Source organism: Carettochelys insculpta, chromosome 13 (assembly GCF_033958435.1).
Source record: "Carettochelys insculpta isolate YL-2023 chromosome 13, ASM3395843v1, whole genome shotgun sequence".
NCBI lineage: Eukaryota > Metazoa > Chordata > Testudines > Carettochelyidae > Carettochelys > Carettochelys insculpta.
Window position 1 is genome coordinate 131,030 of NC_134149.1, and position 19,093 is coordinate 150,122.

General features: G+C 47.8%; 2 protein-coding genes across 5 annotated transcripts in view; both read right to left on the reverse strand.

Annotated features, from left to right (window-relative positions):
* GCNA (germ cell nuclear acidic peptidase) overlaps positions 1-7,006 on the reverse strand; it is a 97,459-nt gene extending 90,453 nt beyond the window's left edge. Inside the window, exon 1 of one of the 3 annotated variants that reach the window (XM_075008056.1) lies at positions 6,981-7,006. Coding sequence is in view for 2 of the 3 variants with exons in the window: in XM_075008055.1 (XP_074864156.1) it covers positions 6,865-6,886 (22 nt within the window). In the remaining variant the exon portion in view is untranslated. The other 2 variants (XM_075008055.1, XM_075008057.1) reach the window with 2 other exon arrangements.
* Positions 7,007-10,585: 3,579 nt separating this feature from the next.
* The window catches only part of OGT (O-linked N-acetylglucosamine (GlcNAc) transferase), a 95,709-nt gene continuing 87,201 nt past the window's right edge, over positions 10,586-19,093 (reverse strand). For both annotated transcript variants that reach the window (XM_075008098.1, XM_075008097.1), the window contains exon 22: positions 10,586-11,588. In XM_075008098.1, coding sequence (XP_074864199.1) covers positions 11,414-11,588 — 175 coding nt within the window. In that variant the 3' untranslated portion in view covers positions 10,586-11,413. The remainder of the gene's footprint in view (positions 11,589-19,093) is intronic.

Consider the following 19,093-nt stretch of genomic DNA (forward strand, 5'->3'; position numbering starts at 1 on the left):
TGGCATGACATGCGCAGAAGCAGAGGAAACCATTGCTGTCGGTCCCAGGTTGGGCCTATCAGTATTATGCGTGCTCTCTCTCTTTTGGCTTTCTCTAGAACCTTGTGAATGAGTGTCGTGGGAGGGAACGCATAGAGTAGAGGGCCCTTCCATGGCACCGTGAAGGCGTCCCCCAAGGATCCCTGTCCTATGCCTGCTCTGGAGCAGTACTGAGGGCATTGTTTGTTGTTGTAAGTGGCAAATAGATCGATTTGGGGAACCCCCATTTGTGAAAAACTTGTCGGAGCAGATTGGCACGGATCTGCCACTCGTGCGTGAGCGCAAATCACCTGCTTAGCTGGTCCGCCTTCATGTTGTGGACACCGGGTAGGTACGAGGCTTTCAGCGTTATATTGTTGACAATGCACCAGCTCCACAACCGAACTGCCTCCGTGCATAGCGCACAGGATCTGGCCCCTCCTTGCCAGTTGATATAAAACATGGTGGTGGTGTTGTTGGTATTTATCCTGACTACTGTGCCGGGCAGGTATTTCCGAAAACCTCTGCATGCATTGAACACTGCTCTGAGTTCTAGTATGTTTATGTGCAATGTCTTTTCCGTGGGGGACCATAGCCCCTGAGTTACTGTGTTGCCGATATGTGCTCCCCATCCTATGTGGGATGCGTCTGTCGTAAGAAAAATCGCGATTTGTGGTTGGTGGAACGGTACCCCTACTAGTAATTTCTTGAGATCTGCCCACCATGCCAGTGACCTGCGCACCTCCACTGTGGGCGATACTGCCCTGTGGATGGTATGGACTATTGGTTTGTCAACACTCGCCAGCCAATACTGCAGGCCCCGCATAATGCAGCCTGGCATTCTGTACCACGAACGTGGTAGTCACCACGTGCCCCAACAGTTGTAGACATGTTAGGATTGGCACTGTGGGGCTGTATGTCATCACTTGTACCAGGGATTTGATGGTGCAGAACCAGGCCTCGGGCAAGTATACTCTTGATGTAGTAGAGTCTATGCGTGCCCCTATGAACTCTATATTCTGTGTAGGCTCGGCCTTTGATTTCAAGAGGTTGATAAGTAGGCCCAGAGAGGCGAATGCGTTTGTAGTGACGTGTATCATGCGTAGGAGCTCTGCCTTTGAGGCCCCTTTCAGTAGGCAGTCGTCCAGGTATGGAAAAATGAACACACCCTGTCTCTGTAGGTAAGCTGATACTACCGCCAGTGTTTTGGAGAACACTCTGGGTGCCGAAGAGAGACCGAACGGAAGAACTCTGTATTGGAAGTGCTCCCTGCCTACTGTGAAGCGGAGGAAACGTCTGTGTGCTGGGTGAATAGTTATATGAAAATACGCATCCTGCAAGTCAAGGGCTGCAAACCAGTCTCCATCGTCCAATGCTGTAAGTATGGAGGCAATTGTAATCATCCTGATACACTGTTTGCGCAGATGCCAGTTGAGAGCCGTAGGTCCAGGATTGGCCTCCAGCCTCCTGTCGTCTTCTCTGTTAGGAAGTACCGTAAGTAGAACCCTTTCCCTTGGAATTGTTCCGGAACTCTCTCCACCGCCCCTATGAACATGAGATGGTCTACCTCCTGTTTTAACCTTGTCTCATGGGACGGGTCCTTGAAGAAGGGCTGGGTGGGCGGTTTCGGTGGAGGTAGTGATTGGAAGGGGATCATGTATCCCGTGGCTATAATCTCCAGTACCCATTTGTCTGTGGTGATGTTTTGCCATTGAGAGTAGAATGGTTTGAGCCAATGATGGAACATGTGCTGGGATTGGCATTGAGGGATGGTGTTGATATTGCAGTCCTCAACATACCCGTCGAACTTGCTGTCTCAAGGCTTGCCCCGAGGCTGCGCAACCCTGCTGGGAGCGTCGTCTGGGGGCCCTATACTGTTGCTGCTGGTGGTGGTGCCCTTGGTCATAGCTCCATTGGTATTGTGTACGCTGAGGTTGATGAGCATAGCGTCTTTGCTGGGGGTAAAACTTCCTCCTCCTGTACGGAGAGGTATGTATGCCCAGGGTCCTAAGCGTGGTTCTCGAGTCCTTGCTGGAGTGTAGGACTGAGTCAGTTGAATCTGCGAACAACTTCTGTTTATCAAATGGAAGGTCTACGATTTTTGTTTGCAGATCTCTGGGAATGCCGGACGTCTGGAGCCACGATTCCCTACGCATTACCACTGCTGTGGCTATGGAGCGTGCTGCCGTGTCTGCCACGTCCAGGGCAATCTGGACTCCTGTTCGAGAGGCCGTGTAGCCCTCTTGGATGATCGCTTTCAGCACCGGTTTCTTATCCTCTGGGAGAAAATCCATGAGGGAGGTAAGTCTGGAATAATTGTCGAAGTTGTGGTTTGACAGGAGTGCTGCATAGTTTGCCATTCTGAGTAGTAAGGTAGAGGAGGAATAGACCTTCCTACCAAACGTGTCTAATTTCCTCGCGCCTTTTTCTGACCCTCCTGATTTATATTGAGGTGTCTTGGATCTCTGCTGTGATGATTCGACTACCAGGGAATTTGGTTGGGGGTGGCTAAACAGGAATTCCATGCCCTTAGCTGGAACGAAGTACTTCTTATCCGCCCTCTTATTTGTGGGAGGGGTGGAGGCTGGGGTCTGCCATATGTTGGTGGCTGATTCCATAATCGCTTCATCTAGTGGGATAGCGATCTTAGATGAAGCTGAGCATCTTAAATTTTTCAGGAGTTTATGTCGTCTCTCCTGCACCTCCGCTATGTGAATGTCCTGTGTTTGTGCTACTCTCTTGAATAGTTCTTGGAATTGCCTAAGGTCATCCGGGGGGGAAATATCCCTGGGGACAGTCCCCTCATCTGGGGAGGACAAAGAGGCGTCACTATGATATACCTCCCCTAATTCCTCCGATTCCTGGATTTGTTCATATGCTTGCCCTTTTGAGGATTCAGAGGGGAGGTCCAGGGCCTGTGGACCAACGTCCGCCTGGGAAGGCTGTGTTCTTCTCATGGAGTGAGACTGTGTGAAGGGGTGTTGGTGAGGTGTGGGTGGGGATCTACCCCTGGACCTGGACCCCCTGTGCCAGTGTTCAGTATGGTAGGGATGGCCATAACAGCAGGGGCAAAGGCCCAGTGATGGGGATCTGGACCATGATCAGAAAACGTACACATGGGGTCTAGACGAGCGCGACCTCCGTGATGACGCTGAGAGTGGCAGAGATGCTCTGTGATAATATTCACAGGGGTCCCTACTGGAGATTGGTGAAGGTTGTCTGAGCCAGGGGGATGGTGGTTGAAGGAACGGGGATGGAGGCCTGAAGCAGGCCATTGGAGTTGCTGCCCAATGTATTTCTGGGTGAGAGCTAGGCAATAACAGCAAGACAGTGGACTCTGGGGATGGGCTGCCTTGCCGGGTTTTGGCCTTTACTTTTCCCCGTCCCTGTGAAGCAGGTGCCGCACCCTCCCGTGCCGGGGATCTCGGCGCCGTTGTGGGTGCCATGCTCGGTGCCCCTGTGCATGGCACCGCGCGGGTAGCTTCCTCCAGCACCGTTGGGTCCTGTGCCGGGTACCCCTGCTCCGGTGCCATCAGTGCCGCAGGGCTCAGTGCCGTGGGAGTCAGTGTCGCCGATTCCGGCACCTGCAGCGCCCCCAGTGCTGACTGCTTAATGGTCGGAGGCCCCGGCACAGCTGTGTGCGCTACAGTCATCCCGCTTTGAGCAGCCCGCGGGTCAGAGCCCTGTGCTCCACTCGTCCTGCTCGCAGGTGTTACCAGCAAGGATCGAGACGGAGAAAGCTTCCTTTTCTTTTGTACAGAGGAGGTTAGGGAAGCCGCCTTCCTCTTGTGCGACCCTGAGGGCCCCTCTTTATGGGGCTTCTCTGATGGTTCAGGTTGGAGGGCCTTATCAAATAAAATCATTTTCAGCCTCATTTCCCTGTCCTTTCTGGCTCTGGCCGTGAGCTTGGAGCAGTGAGGACACTTTTGTGGAACGTGGGTCTCCCCGAGGCAACAAATGCACTCGCTATGCCCATCTGAGGCAGGCATGGCCTCGCGGCATGACACACATTTCTTAAACCCTGGCGAGGACATCTTGGCCCGGGCATTTAAGTCTTTGAATGTTAATAGGGCACTTAACAGCTAATCAGCCCTGGAAAAAAGATAACGTTCGCGGCTTTTAGGATAGCAGACCGCTTAAGGCGGCTGCCTCCATTCTTCTTGCTCGCCTTTTTTTTTTTTTAAACTATATCTACATTTAACAGAACAACTTTAACAATTCTAAGCTATCAAACTAATAACTATTAACAAGATTAACAGAATTAAAAGATAGTTTTATCTCTCTCAGGCGTTGGAGCCGGAGTGGAATCCGTCTGCAGCTGTTGGCGGTTGAGAAGGAACTGGCGGGGACCGGATCGCGCATGTGACCGAAGGCATGCGAAAGACCAGCATGCATCAGTGCATGCGTGACCCGACGGAGACTGCTAAAAATTTTCCCATCTGCAGTGCGGGGCGAGCCCAACACCTACTGTGGAGCACCCACGGGGACCACTCGAAGAAGAATGATAGTACCTCAGTGACTTGTGACAATGATGGTAGCCACTTATAGCATCCGTTTGGTGTCAGGATGGACAGGGGGATGTGACATAAAGCCCCCATGGTGACCTGGTTAACTCACTTTTAGCCCTGGTTTTCCCCAGTGCTGCAGGTGGGAGCTGTTGCTGTGGCGGGATTTGGCTTTGCTCCCCCAGTGCCAGGAGAGAGTGCAGCACTGCATGTTCTTCCAGCACTGGTAATGGCTGACTGTCAACCAGTGCCAGCTGCTTGCTCAGAACAAGTCTCTGCTTGTTCTGCTTGGGTCAGTGATGGCCGTCCTGCTATTTTTGGCATTGCTGGTGCTGGAGCACTGCAGATGATTTTGTTGAGGCACACCTTTTAAACTTTGCAGCATAAACAGGCTTGGGCTTTTGTGTGCCCCAAGTGCCTGATTTGTTTCCCATGCTCGCTTGGGGCGGGGATGACACAGGGGAAGGCTTGGTCTTTGCCTGAGTCCCTGCTGAAGAAGGGGAAGCGGCCCTGGCAGAAGGGGCGCTGCCTGTGTTGAGAGCAATTCTGGCAATAGCTGAAGAGCTTTATCAAACAGGAGCATTTTTAATCTCAGCTCCTTGTCTTTTCTGGCTCTGGCAGTTATGTTCTTACAGTGAGAGCATTTCTGGTGGGTATGTGCCTCTCCAAGGCAGCGAATACATTATGAGTGTCCATCTGAGACGAGCATAAGACCTCAACATTTCAAACACCTTTTTAAAACAGTCAGACACATGTTTATGTTCTTCTTCTTATACTTTAGTTTTGTCTGTTGTCGCTCTTGCCTGTTCTTTTCTCTCTCTCTTTTTTAGTTCTAAAGCTGGTCATGTCTGCGAACTATGTACAAGAAATGTGAAACTGATGCAAAGAGGGAAGTTCTCTCTCTCTTTTTTTTTTTCAAACTAGATATGTAACTCAAATAAGTATCCCTATACAAAGAACTACGTGTTGGAACTAGGAACTATAGTCTATTTCCTATCTACAAATCTGAGGGAAGAGGAGAGCCATGCTCTGTTTGCAGCCCAGGGAGGCTATGAAGGAACTGAGGAAACAGTGGGGCTGCGCGTGCTATCCCTAGTGGTGCAAACAGTGCGCACTGGGTTGGTGCACTCACAGCCCCACTCACTGCTGCTTGGAAAAGTTTCCATACTGCACGAACCCAACACCTACTGTGACACACTCAGGAAGACAGCACTTGAAGAACTACAGTAACCCCCCCCCCCAATATACATAATTTCAACTTGTGCTTAATTTGTGTTACTGCAAGTCAAAATCCTGGGGTTCCCAGGGGCTGGGGGCTGGCAGAAGCACAGTTCCTCCACCAGCTCCCCGCTCCAGCCTCTGGCTCCCCCAGCTGGGGAAAGTAGGGGAGAAGCTGCTCTGCACAGAGGTTTCGCTCCTGCTTCCCACAGCTGTGCGAAGCTGGGTGCGCAGACAGCCACACTGCCACAGCTTCTCCCAGGCCAGCTTCCCCCAGCAGGGGGGCTGACAGGAACTGTTTCCTAGTCCCAGGAGTGGCAGGGATGTTGTCATGTGGTTCCTGGCTCCCCACCAAACGCCGTGCATGAAATTTGAGTTGTCAGGTTGCCCAGGAACGCAATCCTTACAAAAACCAAGTAAAAATCACAGAATACTACTGAAAACTTGCTGACTTTCTGCCATCTTATCAAATACATGAATTGGAATGGAAACGTATTTAAATTTTAACATAAAGCATATGATGCAGTCTGTCTGAATGAACTTTTACACTGTACTGATTTTACTTGTGTTTTTATGTAGCTTGTTGTAAAACTAAGCAAATATCTAGATGAATTGATGTATACCCGGAAGACCTGAGTGTACCCACAAGCATACACATACCCCTGGTTGAGAAACACTGACTTAAACCTACCCAAAATCCTAAACAAAATATGTATATTGTAATATATTTCCATTATTTTAACTGACAACCTACAAATTAAAAAATAGCTATGATTTATTTTGCTTCTTTACAAAAAGGTATAAAAAGCTTCACCCTGTATGTGCATGGATATATTTCAGACAGGTCTTCAGATTTTCTTATCCTACCAACCCCGTCCAAGCTTCACCTAACAAACTGGCTCTCTTTACTATATGATCAAGTGAGAAAACGGTACTATAACAGACAGTATGTCACTGAGATACAGCTATGTACAGATTTGAATATCATCACTGAATATAATTCTATAATTGAATAATTTCTTTTGTACAGAGCTGGTATCTGCAGAATAAATCCATCCAACAAAATACAAGCCATTAACACCGTAGCATTTGCATTTACCATCAATCCCAGATCTACACTCACCTTCCAAGCCATCCTCCACCATGCTTTAGTTGTCACTCCAGTAAGTTTTCTCTCCTATCCTAGTTGCTTACCAGCTAGCAAGGCATGAGAAACATGAACCTTATAAATTCACCTACTTTGTCCAGTCTTGTGGATGGGTTCCCTTGGCCCCAAGCAGGTACTGCTTTGTCTCTCATCCTCTGTATCGGAGAACAGGAACAACTGCCTTTGTACAGAGACCCCCACGTCTTCAACCTCAGAAAGCTGAGAGAGATTGACCAAGGGCCTCAGGCTTTCCAGCTGAAAGGAGAAAATCCAATACAACAACCTAGCCTTAAGGCAAGCCCATCAGATTCCAGCGTTCTCAGGGGCCGCAGCGCCAGCCCTTTCTCCAGAAAGGCCTCATCTCCATTAGCTCTACTCCCCAGCAGGGCCAGGCTCGCGCCCGCTTCCCACCCCCACAACTACCACCCAGTCAGGGCCCAGCTTATGCCTGCTTCCCATTCCCCCTCCAAATACTACTACTACTACTACTACCACCACCACCCAGTCAGAGCCCGGTTTACACCCACGTCCCGCCCTCCTCCCACTACTGCCCAGTCAGGGCCCGGCTTACACCGACGTCCCACCCTCCCCCCAACTCATTGGCCGGTCAGGGCCCGGCTCGCGCTCTCATCCCACCCTGCCCTCACTGCCAGGTCAGGGCCCGGCTCTCTTCCCGCCCTCCCCAACCAGACCACTCGCTGCCCGGCTTACGTCCGCTTCCTACCTTCCCCCTACCCCTTACCCCTCACTGCCCGGTCAGGGCCCGGCTCGCGTTCGCTTCCCAGTCTCCCCAGCCCCGTCAGGGCCCGGCTCACTCTCTCTCCCCGCCCGCCCCAGCCTACCCCTCACTGCCCGATTTAGGCCCCCTTCCCCCTCCCGCCACCACTACTACCAAGTCAGGACCCGACTCGGACTCGCTTCCCACCTCCCCGCCCTACTCTTCGGCCAGGACCAGCACACGCCCATCTCCCCAGCCAGTCTTTAGCACCGCAGCTCACCCACCCGCACGCGCTGCCGGCCTCCGCACGCCATCTTGCGGAACCCACGGGCGCGGCCTTCAAAGTTCCCGCCCTTTAGTTCAGCCTCATGTCCGGGGCAGGACTTAAGACCCAGAGCTGGTCGCGCATGCGCCCGAAGCAGCAGGATTGCCCTCCGCATTGAGGCGCGCTGTGCTTCTGACAGAGTCGGGTGGTCTGGGGACCCGGCTCCAGGGCACGGTGGCCGACCTACCCCCCACCCTCCCACAGCTGTGACGCCCGGGGACGCGCCTTGCCCTCCCTCCCCTTCCCTTCGCCCTCCCTCCACCAGCCCCCCAGAACACGACACAAACGGGTTGTTCCAGAGGAGCTTCGGCTGTAGGCATAAGTAGTCTTTTTAATGAGGCAATTCGCTGTAAACAAAAGCCTATTACAATCAGCACAATAGCAGCAAAAACAGCGACATCCCACTCCAGGAACAAAGCTCAACTAGCGCCCCTCACGCAATTTCAGCGATGCAGAGCGCAGCACGAGCCTAAGTAAACTTATTTCATTCAGCTTTGTTTCATGGGGAAGCTGTATCGCCCCCGCTTCAGGCGCTACGATCGTGTCCGTTCTACAGTTTAAAAGAGGTAGAACGTAAAGCGTTCAAGGTTTTAAAATTGTACTTTTTATCTTAAACACTAATTTATAAATGTGCATTCTGGTCCGGGAGATAGGATACAGCCATGGAAGGGCCGGACTTCATTTTTGTGATAGAACGGCAGAAAGGGAAAGAGACAGGCTTAGGTAAACACCGCTAAGGAGGGAGTTTTTGAGCCTGAGCCTAGCCAGCAACAGCCCTGACAGCAGAGAGGGTAGCATAGGCCAGCCACTATTTCTTTATTGCCAAATCACTCAAAAGCTTGTCTCTCTCACCCCTGCCCACAAAGTTGGTTCAATAAAGTATTACCTCACACTCACTTCTGATGAGATTGACATCTAAAGTTCCTTGCTCAGGGGTTGGCAGAGGGTAAGAATCTACCTACCTGCAAACTAAGGCATCCTACACTAAAGCATGCCTGAAAAGCATCAAGGCTTAAATTGCATCAAAAGCAGCAGGTTACAGAAACAGTTAGCTTTTGTTACTGAAGAGCAATAGCTGTAGCACACTTTCCAAGACTGACATTGACTTGTTTTAACTGCAGTCTATGACCTCATATAAGCATTTAGGGGCAAAATTACTTGTCCTACTTGATCAGTATAAAACTCAACATCAGAGTTCAAACACATGCCCTGGTCTCCAAGTCACGACGTATCAGTGAGAAACAAATGACATACCCATCCCTCCCTTTTAGTAAATAGATTTTCTGGGTGGTTCTTTACTACTGCAAGATTTAATTATGTACATAACTCCACCCTTGAGTGCTTTTCAGGATTGGAATACCTTACATTAATAAACTTAATGTACAGACATTTAATATATGAAAAATCTATACTTACCTGGAACTTCATTTCTGCTGAAATGAATATATTTAAAAACAGGCTATAGCCAGGAAGGCAAAAGGCTAGCAGCCCAAAATACAGTAAAATTCCTTTAATTTGGCACATGCAGTACTGGACAGCTGCCAGATTACCAAATTTTCCAGACTATCGGATGTCACCACTCCACACTCCTGCAGCTTCTCCACCCCCCCACACGTCCCCATCTTTTTCGCCCGTGTGCTCCTCCCACTTCATAGGGTAACCAACCGTCCCACATTGGGCAGGACAGGCCTGTATTTGGGATGCCAAAAAGGCATCCCTACTTATTTTTCGAAAAGGGGCAAATTGTCTCGCATTTGGGGGCTGGGGCCAGGAGCACCCGCAACAGCCCCTTTTCTGGGTCCTGGAGCAACCACTACCAGTCCCTGACCCCCATGCAACCCTAAACCACCCCAGGTTTAACCCCCCACTTCCCCCCTCCCATGGCCCCCACCAACCACCCAAGCCCCCTGCCAAGTTACTCAGGTTTGGAGTCCCGCTCAGCATGCCGGGCCAGTGGGCTGGGAGCCCGAGCCCCACGGGGGAAGGAGGATTGAATAGGGGTGCACCAGGGCAGAGTGCTTCAGCTGGGGCAGGTGGGGGGGTGTTTTGGAGCCCCGCAAAAGACAAGCCAGCTGCATAGTGAGCATGAGCTGGGGCCACACGGGGGTGGAGTCTGAGTCTGCAGGGGTTGGAGGGGAGCCCCAGGCATGCAGCTGGAGCCCCCCACTGGGGCACATAGGGGGTGAGCTGGGTGGGGAGTTGGGGAGGGGATAGCAGCACCGTTCAGAGGAGCAGGGGGAAGGGAGTTTTAGCTGGCCTGACTGTCCGCAGGGGCAGTCAGCTATGTGGGCTAAAAGCCTTCCCCCTACCTTCCCAGAGGGGTGCCTAGCACCACTCTGGGCAGACAGGGGGAAGGGGCTCTTAGCCTGCCTAGCTGCCCACAGCTGTGGGAAGCTAGGCAGGCTGACAGCCCAGCAGCTTCACACTGTGGAAAACTCACATCAAAGTGAGTGTCACACAACATTAAACTGCATAAAGCAGGGGATTACTGTATGCCAGATCATCAAATTTTGTCAGCTTCTCTCTTCAAATGGGACTGTTTTTGCCAGATGCCAGACCATCAGGATTCCCGGACCATCAGAGGCCAGATTAAAGGAATTTTACTCTACTATTCTGACAGTTGCACAGAGAGGATAGTAAAGGCAAAACGCTGATTAAATGGGTCAAACTGGGCAAACCAGAGCTTTATTTTTAAAAAGTCCTTGCTATAGTACCTAGGACTGTGCTGCTGTACATAATTAACAATCATTCCTGAAGATTAGTATTTGGCACCAATTTGGGTACTTCAAAACAATTTGGGAGCATTAATTTTAAGTTAAATTTGTTTTTCACCAGAATAGGAACAGTCATCGTAAAGCCAATCAGCAAAGTTATAAGATAAATTCTGTTTTATAAACTCAATATTGACTTCTCATTCAAATCAGAGTACAGAAAATTCCAAAACAGGTCAAACATTAAAAGGCTGATATAGGCTCAAGTGGTTTATAAAACCTGTAAAAAGACTACACCAGCAAATATGCCCTTTCAATCTGCACAGGGAGCAACACTCACTAGTTGGAAATCATGTCATGGAAGAATAGCATATATAATCAACAGGAACACCTGAAATGAAACATTAAAAAGCTCCATTTCCCAATCTACGTAAGAGAAGAGAAGTTCATAGGAAGATTGAAACCATGAAATCACAACTGGATGGACAATTCATACTTTCCCTTATTGGGCAACATGTCTTGCAAACATACAGTACATATGCACAACTCAATCCTTTTCAAACTCCTTATGGAATAGAAAGTCCCCACTCTTTACAGTTTCTCCCTGTCATGCACAAAGTAGATCTGTGCTCTTAAATGACCACCACATATCACTTCAGCCACAGAGTACTAGGCAGGTTAAGTAGAAATGCACTGTCTTTAGCTTCCATCTCCTTCGCAGTGGAGTTTGACACACACAATTCCTGGACAGCAGTGTGGGCACAGAGTCTTTCAGGCAGATTCACTGGTCTCTACAGGCTTAACCATATGGTCTGGTTTGTTGCCAGCGGCATAGTGATCCCACATCTGAAGATAAAGCCGCTCCAGTTCCATTGTATACTGTTTGGTGTTGAATAAAGGACTTGATATTCTCTGCTTCCATACTTTACTACGAATTTTCTTCAGGCTAAATAAAAAGTTAACAGCAAGAAGTCAGATGAGCAGATACAAGAACAAATGACTATTGTTACACATCACCTCAACTAATTTAGAACTCAACACATCATTGCTTCAGCAAATCCCTTTCCTATCATCCCCTTACTCCAACATAGAATGGTGAACTTCACAGAAATAACCGTTGTAGGTGAAAATGCTATGGACATTTGTTAGTAGTGCTATGTGCTAATTAAGGAGACCCACCAACCATTTGATACAGCATCAGGCAGAATTTCCCCAACCACAAATTCACCTTCATTTCAATCTAGGTTTCTATCTCCAAAAGGAAAATGGAAATGCATCTTAGTTGCATTTATTTCCTGCAGAATGTTCAATACATCAGCATTCCTCTCTCTCAGATGCCGCACAAAGTAAATATTCATCTCCACTCAGAAAAAAATGACTACCTATACCTCACAACAGTTCAAGATGACTTGCTCAAGGTGTGCATATGCTGTGTGTACTATTGTCCAAAGGTTTCTCTCCTGCCAGTACTTGTCAAGTTGACTGTGCAGCCCTCTGCGAATGGGGCCTAAATGGCTGCCTATACAGGTCCACATTTACTGCCACTCCCTCAATCCTTTAACAGCATGTTCCAAGTAAAGTGAGGTGGGCAAGACTGGGGATGGATGTGAGCAACACATCTCAAAGACACAGTTACAAAAAGTGGATAACTTTTTCCTACAAGCAATTCTTCATGTCCATTCCACCTAGATGATCACCAAGCTGAGTCACCAGAAGGTTTGGAGATTGATTATCGACAACAATGCTACCCTACGGAAGGCTGCATCATCACTAAACTGCTAAAGATTGTATAGTGAAAAGTGATACAGGACCAAGTGGATGCCCCACACACACACACACACCCACCCACCCCCTGGACGGCCATTTGTACCAGGAACGGGGCAGACAATGGAGTAAGCTGTCAGTAATGAGTCTCAGATTTTTCTGAGGCCGTAAGCATACCCTAAATGCAGGACAAGATCCATGCCAAGATGTGATGGGATCCCATTCATTCTTTCTGGTCTCAAGACGAAAAGTTGTGGGGACTTTTATGGTTTTGTATACTTGAAGTAAAAAGCTAAGGTGTGTCTCATTTAAAATTTGAAACGTGCATTGGTGCTATTCCAGGAAGGACTGCTAGGCAGCGATGGCGTTCACATTTCAAGGAGAAGGAAGACCCTATTTAGGCACAGACTGACTAACCTAGTAAGGCGGGCTTTAAACTATGTTCGACGGGGATACGGAAAGAAAGCCCACGGGTAACTGAAGATGACGGAGATCTGGGAGATGGGTCGGAAATGGGAGGGAGCACAGGTGATAATGGCAGAGAAAAAAAGGAGCATCAGGACAAGAGGCAAGGTCAAATCAATATCTTAAATGCCTATATACAAATGCAAGAAATATGGGTAGAAAGAACTAGAAGTGCTAATAAATAAATACAACTATGACATTGTTGACATCATGGAAACCTGGTGGGATAATACACAACTGGAATGTTGGTACTGAAGGGTAGAGCTTGCTCAGGAAGGACAGACAGGGGAAAAAGGGAGGTGGTGTTGCCTTGGATATTAAGAATGTACACACTTGGACTGAGGTGAAGATGGACGTTGGAAACAGATGTGTTGAGAGCCTCTGGATTAAGCTAAAGGGGTAAAAAACAAGGGTGATATCCTGCTAGGAGTTTGCTACAGGCCACCTACCCAGATGGAAGAGGCTTTTTTTAAACAACTAACAAAATCATCCAGGGACCAGGATTTGGTGGTGATGGGGGACTTCAACTACCCAGACATATGCTGGGAAACTAACACAGCGACACACAGACTATCCAATAAGTTCTTGGACTACACTGGAGACAACTTTTTATTTCAGAAGGTTGAAAAACCTACCGAGGAGAAGCTGTCCTAGATTTGATTTTAACAAATAGGGAGGAACTGACTGAGAATCTGAAAGTGGAAGGCAGCTTGGGTGAATGCTCATGAAATCAGAGTTCACAATTTTAAGGTAGGGTAGAAGGGAGAACAGCAAAATAGAGATAATGGATTTCACGAAGGCGGATTTTGGTAAACTCAGAGCTGGTGAGTAGGGTCCCGTGGGAAGCAAGACTGAGGGGAAAAACAATGAAGGAGAGCTGAAAGTTTTTCAGAGGGACATTATTAAGGGCCCAAAAGCAAGCTATTCGTCTGTGTAGGAAAGAGAGAAAATATGGCAAAAGACCGCCTTGGCTTAACCAGGAGATCACATATGATCTCAAAATAAAAAAGGAAATCACAGAAAATGAAAACTAGGACAAATTACAAAGGATGAATATAGGCAAACAACACAGGAATGCGGGGGCAAGATTAAAAAGGCAAAGGCTCAAAATGAGCTCAAATTAGCTACAGGCACAAAGGAAAACAAGGTGGCTTTTTATAAAAACATTAAAAGCAAGAGGGAGACCAAGGATAGGGTAGGCCCATTGCTCAGGGAGGAGGTAGAAACAGTAACGGGAAGCTTAGAAATGGCAGAGATGCTTAATGACTTCTTTGTTTCAGTCTTCAGTGAGAAGTCTGACGAAAGAATGCCTAACATGGTGAATGCTAGTGGGAAAGGGGTAGGTTTAGAATAAAATAAAAGTTAAAAATCACTTAGGAAAGTTAGATGTCTGCAAGTCACCAGGGCCTGATGAAATGCATCCTAGAATACTCGAGGAGCTGATGGAGGAGGTATCTTTGGAAAAATCATGGGAGACAGGAGAGATTCCGTTAGACTGGAAAAAGTCAAATATAGTGCCCATCTATAAAAGGGAATAAGAGCAACGCAGGAAACTACAGACCAGTCAGTTTAACTTCTGTGCCAGGAAAGATAATGGAACAAGTAATTAAGGAAATCATGTACAAACACTTGGAAGGTGGTAAGCTGATAGGGAACAGCCAGCATGGATTTGCAAAGAACAAATCATGTCAAACCAATCTGATCACTTTCTTTTATAGGATAACGAGCCTTGTGGATAAGGGAGAAGTGGTGGATGTGGTATACCTAAGATTTTAGTAAGGCATCTGATATGGTCTCACATGATATTCTTATCAATAAACTAGGCAAATACAACTTCTATGGGGCTACTATAAGGTGGGTGCAAAACTGGCTAGATAACCATACTCACTCAGAGTAATTATGAATGGTTCTCAATCCACTGGAAAAGTATAGTGAGTAGGGTTCCGCAGGGGTCTGTATTGGGGCCATTTCTGTTCAATATCTTCATCAACAATTTAGATATTGGCCTAGACACTACGCTTACTAAGTCTGCAGAAGATACCAAGCTAGGAGGGGTTGCAAATGCTTTGGAGGATAGGGTCAAAATTCAAAATGATCTGGACAAACTGGAGAAATGGTCTGAAGTAAACAGGATGAAGTTTAATAAGGACAAATGCTTAATAAGGAAAAAAAGTGCTCCACTTAGGAAGGAACAATCAGTTTCACACATACAGAATAGGAAGCAACTGTCTAGGAAGGAGAATGGCAGAAAGGGATCTAGGGGTTATAGTGGACCACAAGTTAAATATGAGTCAACAGTGTGATACTGTTGCAAAAAAGCCAACATGATTCTGGGATGCATTAACAGGTGTGTTGTGAACAAGACACAAGTAGTCATTCTTCCGCTCTACCCTGCACTGGTTAGGCCCCAGCTGGAGTATTGTGTCCAGTTCTGGGCGCCACATTTAAAGAAAGATGTGGAGACATTGGAAAGGGTCCAGAAAAGAGCAACAAGAATGATCAAAGGTCTAGAGAACAAGACTTATGAAGAAGGGCTGAAAGAATTGGGCTTGTTTATAGTTTGGAAAAAAAGATTCGGGGGGACATGATGATAGTGGTTTTCAGGTATCTAAAAGGGTGTCATAAGGAGGAGGGAGAAAACTACTACTTCTTGGACTCTGAGGATACAAAAAAAACCAATGGGCTTCAACTGCAGCAAGGGAGGTTTAGGTTGGACTTTAGGAAAAAGTTCCTACTGTCTGAGTGGTCAAACACTGGAATAAATTGCCTAGGGAGGTTGTGGAATCTCCATCTCTGGAGATATTTAACAACAGATTAGATAAGGGTCCATCAGGGATGGTCTGGACAGTATTTGGTCCTGCCATGAGGGCAGGGGGCTGAACACGATGACTTCTCAGGGTCCTTTCCAGTCCTAGCATTCTGAGATGGGTGTGTGGTGTAAGGAAAAAGAGACGAGGAAGAAAATGTCCTTTTTTGCGTGAAACAGAAAAACTTCCTTAGGGAGAAATGCAGGACACAGTAGATCACTGGTTCGGAAAGCATGGCCATGCTATCTTGGAGGTGGCCTGTGGGCTCAGGAGTTACTCCTCCACTCCCCCAGAAGCAGGGAACCCACATGTCCAATTGTATTTTTATGCTGTAGAAGACCACTATAAACTTAGTATTTAAGATATTTAGAGATAAGTGAATGCATTTTGTCATCATGGGTGGTGGTCCGCAAAAAAGGTATGCATTGAGTGGAGCAAGTCAACCATTATTTCAAGAACAGCACAGACAGTGATTTGTATTGTGATGTGTGTTTACTGCAGGACATTCACAAACTTTCTGCATATTCTATTTCCTCATGCTTGGCATGAGTTTGTACCGTCTTCCTGACTTTCACTCCTGAATCTTCTCTCTCTGGAGGACACCAGGAAGAGTTATCCAATATTTCAAGATCACATACGATTTTCAATTTAGATATAAGTTGTTCATTTTGGGGCTTTTAGATGTTCTCCATTTCTCTCTCATTCTCTCTCTAAAACACACTTTGTAATTATAGTATGGGGAGCCACAAGCAACTCCAGAGCCACCGGTTGCAGACATCCAGTATGGATAATGGTGTGCAAATCATGGTGGTGGCGGCAGCAGTGGCAGCAGCAGATAGGCCAGTGTTAGTGGCATCTTTTTCCAACTGGAGTTCATAGGACTAGAGTGCTGTGAGGAGAAGACACTCCATTGATCAGAGCCATCCCCTCCCGGGGTAGATGGCTTGGAACCCGAGAGTCACAATGAGAACAGGGACGGAGGTGGTGCCAGGGATCTGCAGCATGGCGAACAGAGCGGTGCTGAGGCCAGTGCCGTATACGGCTTAGGTGGTGAGTGTACACGGCACTCTCAGTTTTGTGCTGTGCTCCAGTGCTATATATTTGGAGGAAGCAACACCCCGGTGCCATGGAAGAGTGAGGCGGTGCTCATGTGAGAGGCACAGAGACCTGGAACAGTTCCGCTTGCACTCTGTCTACAGCACCGAGGGCAGGATCTTGGTTTCAGATGACCTCTGGTGCCTGGGAGTAGAGGAGACAACAGCAGCAGCTGGCAGTGCCAATGGCATCAGAGGTGCTGAATGCTTGCAGCTCAGCTCCGAAAGCACCATTTTAACATTGCCAGCTTGGATGATGCTGAGGGTGTCACAGCAGCCTTTTAGATTGGCACAACCTGTGAAGACAGCGTTGGAGACCAGGAACATACCAAAGAAATACCTGCGTTAGTGGCTGGAGAGCCGACCGAGGTAGAGGGATGTACGGAGTCCATACCTCTGGTCTCTGGTGCTGGTTTAGTCCCCGAGGACTGCCCCTGGGCCAGAGGTTGGAGGGATTTTTCACCAAGATATGTTTTCAACATGCTGGCATGATCACTCCTGGCCCTTACTATGAGGACGGAGCAATGGGTGCAGGTTTGAGTCTGACGACCCTTAGCCAAGAACTTGATACACGATGCATAGCCATTGGAGGCAGGCATGGCTTCCCTGCATATTGCTTGAAGCCCAGAGTGGCAATGACATAGCAACTGAACTACTCTAACAGTAACCTTAACTTTTCTCTCTCTCTCTTTTTTTTTTTAAACTAACAGTAAGCTGCTGTGTAAGAGTTTGTGCAGTAAAACCTGCACACTTCAGCTAAAAGTACTGTAAACAGTGGCAGGGCTAATTACATTGGAGTATAAGATGGATAGAAAGCTGGCTTGACTGCCAGGCCCAACAGGTAGTGGTCAGTGGCTCAATATTTGGATGATGGCTGGTTTCAAGTGGAGTGCCCCATGGCTTGGTTCTGGGGCTGTTGTTGAACATCTTTATTAATGACCTGGATGAGGGACTGGACTGAACCCTCAGCAAATTTGTAGATGACACCAAACTAGGGGGAGAGGGTAGATACGCTGGAAGGTAGAGACAGGATCCAGAGGGACCTGGATAAATTGGAGGACTGGGCCAAAAGAAATCTGATGTGGTTCACTGAGGAGATGTTTACAGTCCTGCACTTGGGACAGAACAATCCCAAGCACAGCTGCAGGCTGGGGACCAACTGGCTAAGCAGCAGTAACAGAGACCTAGGAATTATGGTGGATGAAAAGCTGGACATGAGTAAACCATGTGCCTTTGCAGCCAAGAAGGTTAGTGGAAACTTGCAGTGCATTAGGAGCATCTTGAACAGATCTAGAAAAGTGGTTGTTCCCCTCTATTCGGCACTGGTGAGGCCACATCTGGAGTACTGCGTCCAGTTTTGGGCCCCCTGGTATAGAAAGGATGTAGATGTGCTGGAGCAGGTTCAGTGGAGGGCAACAAAAACAATTAAGAGGGTGGAGCACATGACCTATGAGGAGAGGCTGCAGGATTTGGACTTTTGTGTAGTTTGCAGAAGACTAAGGGGCGATTTAATAGTAGCCTTCAACTAACTGAAGGGAAGCTCTAAAGAGGATGGAGGGAAACTGTTCTCAGTTGTGTCAGACAACAGAACAAGGAGTAATGGTCTGAAGTTATACAAGGAGAGGCATAGGCTGGATATTAGGAAAAGCTACTTCACCAGGAGGGTGGTGAAGCACTAGAATGCAGTGCTGAGAGAGGTGGTAGAATCTCCATCCTTAGAGGTTTTTAAGTCCTGGCTTGACAAAGGCCTGGCTGGGATGACTCAGTTGCAGTTGATCCTTCTTGAAGCAGGGGGCTAGACTCAATGACCTCCTGATGTTCCTTCCAGCCCTAGGATTCTATAGTCATCATGTGGTTTGCGATATGCAAGTTTTTATTACTAAATAAGGGCTTATGAGGAATTGTAGTAGATAATAGGTATTTCCATACCAACTTCAATTAAAAAAAAACAAAACAAAAAACTATTCATTTGTTTTCTCACTCTGACACTTTTGGGGTCCAAGTTTGAATAACTATCTGCTACAAACATGTCTGTCTATTCCATCTGTATCCGGCTCCCCTTGCTCTTTTCTTTCCAACAATTAAAAGAGCAGGCAGTTTGTCTCGAACACCCCGTGCACTGTCCTCAGCATGGACTCTGGGTGCTGCAAAAACTGACCACCACCACTTTTACCTCCATCCTGGGCCTCTACTGAAGGAATATACTGCTCTCTTCTGCTAATTCCTGGTGTGGTATTAAACCTCTCTAACCGAGTGGACAGGCAGCTAAACCAGGGAGGAGATGATGCAATTTCCACAGAACACAATTCAGATAGGAATTT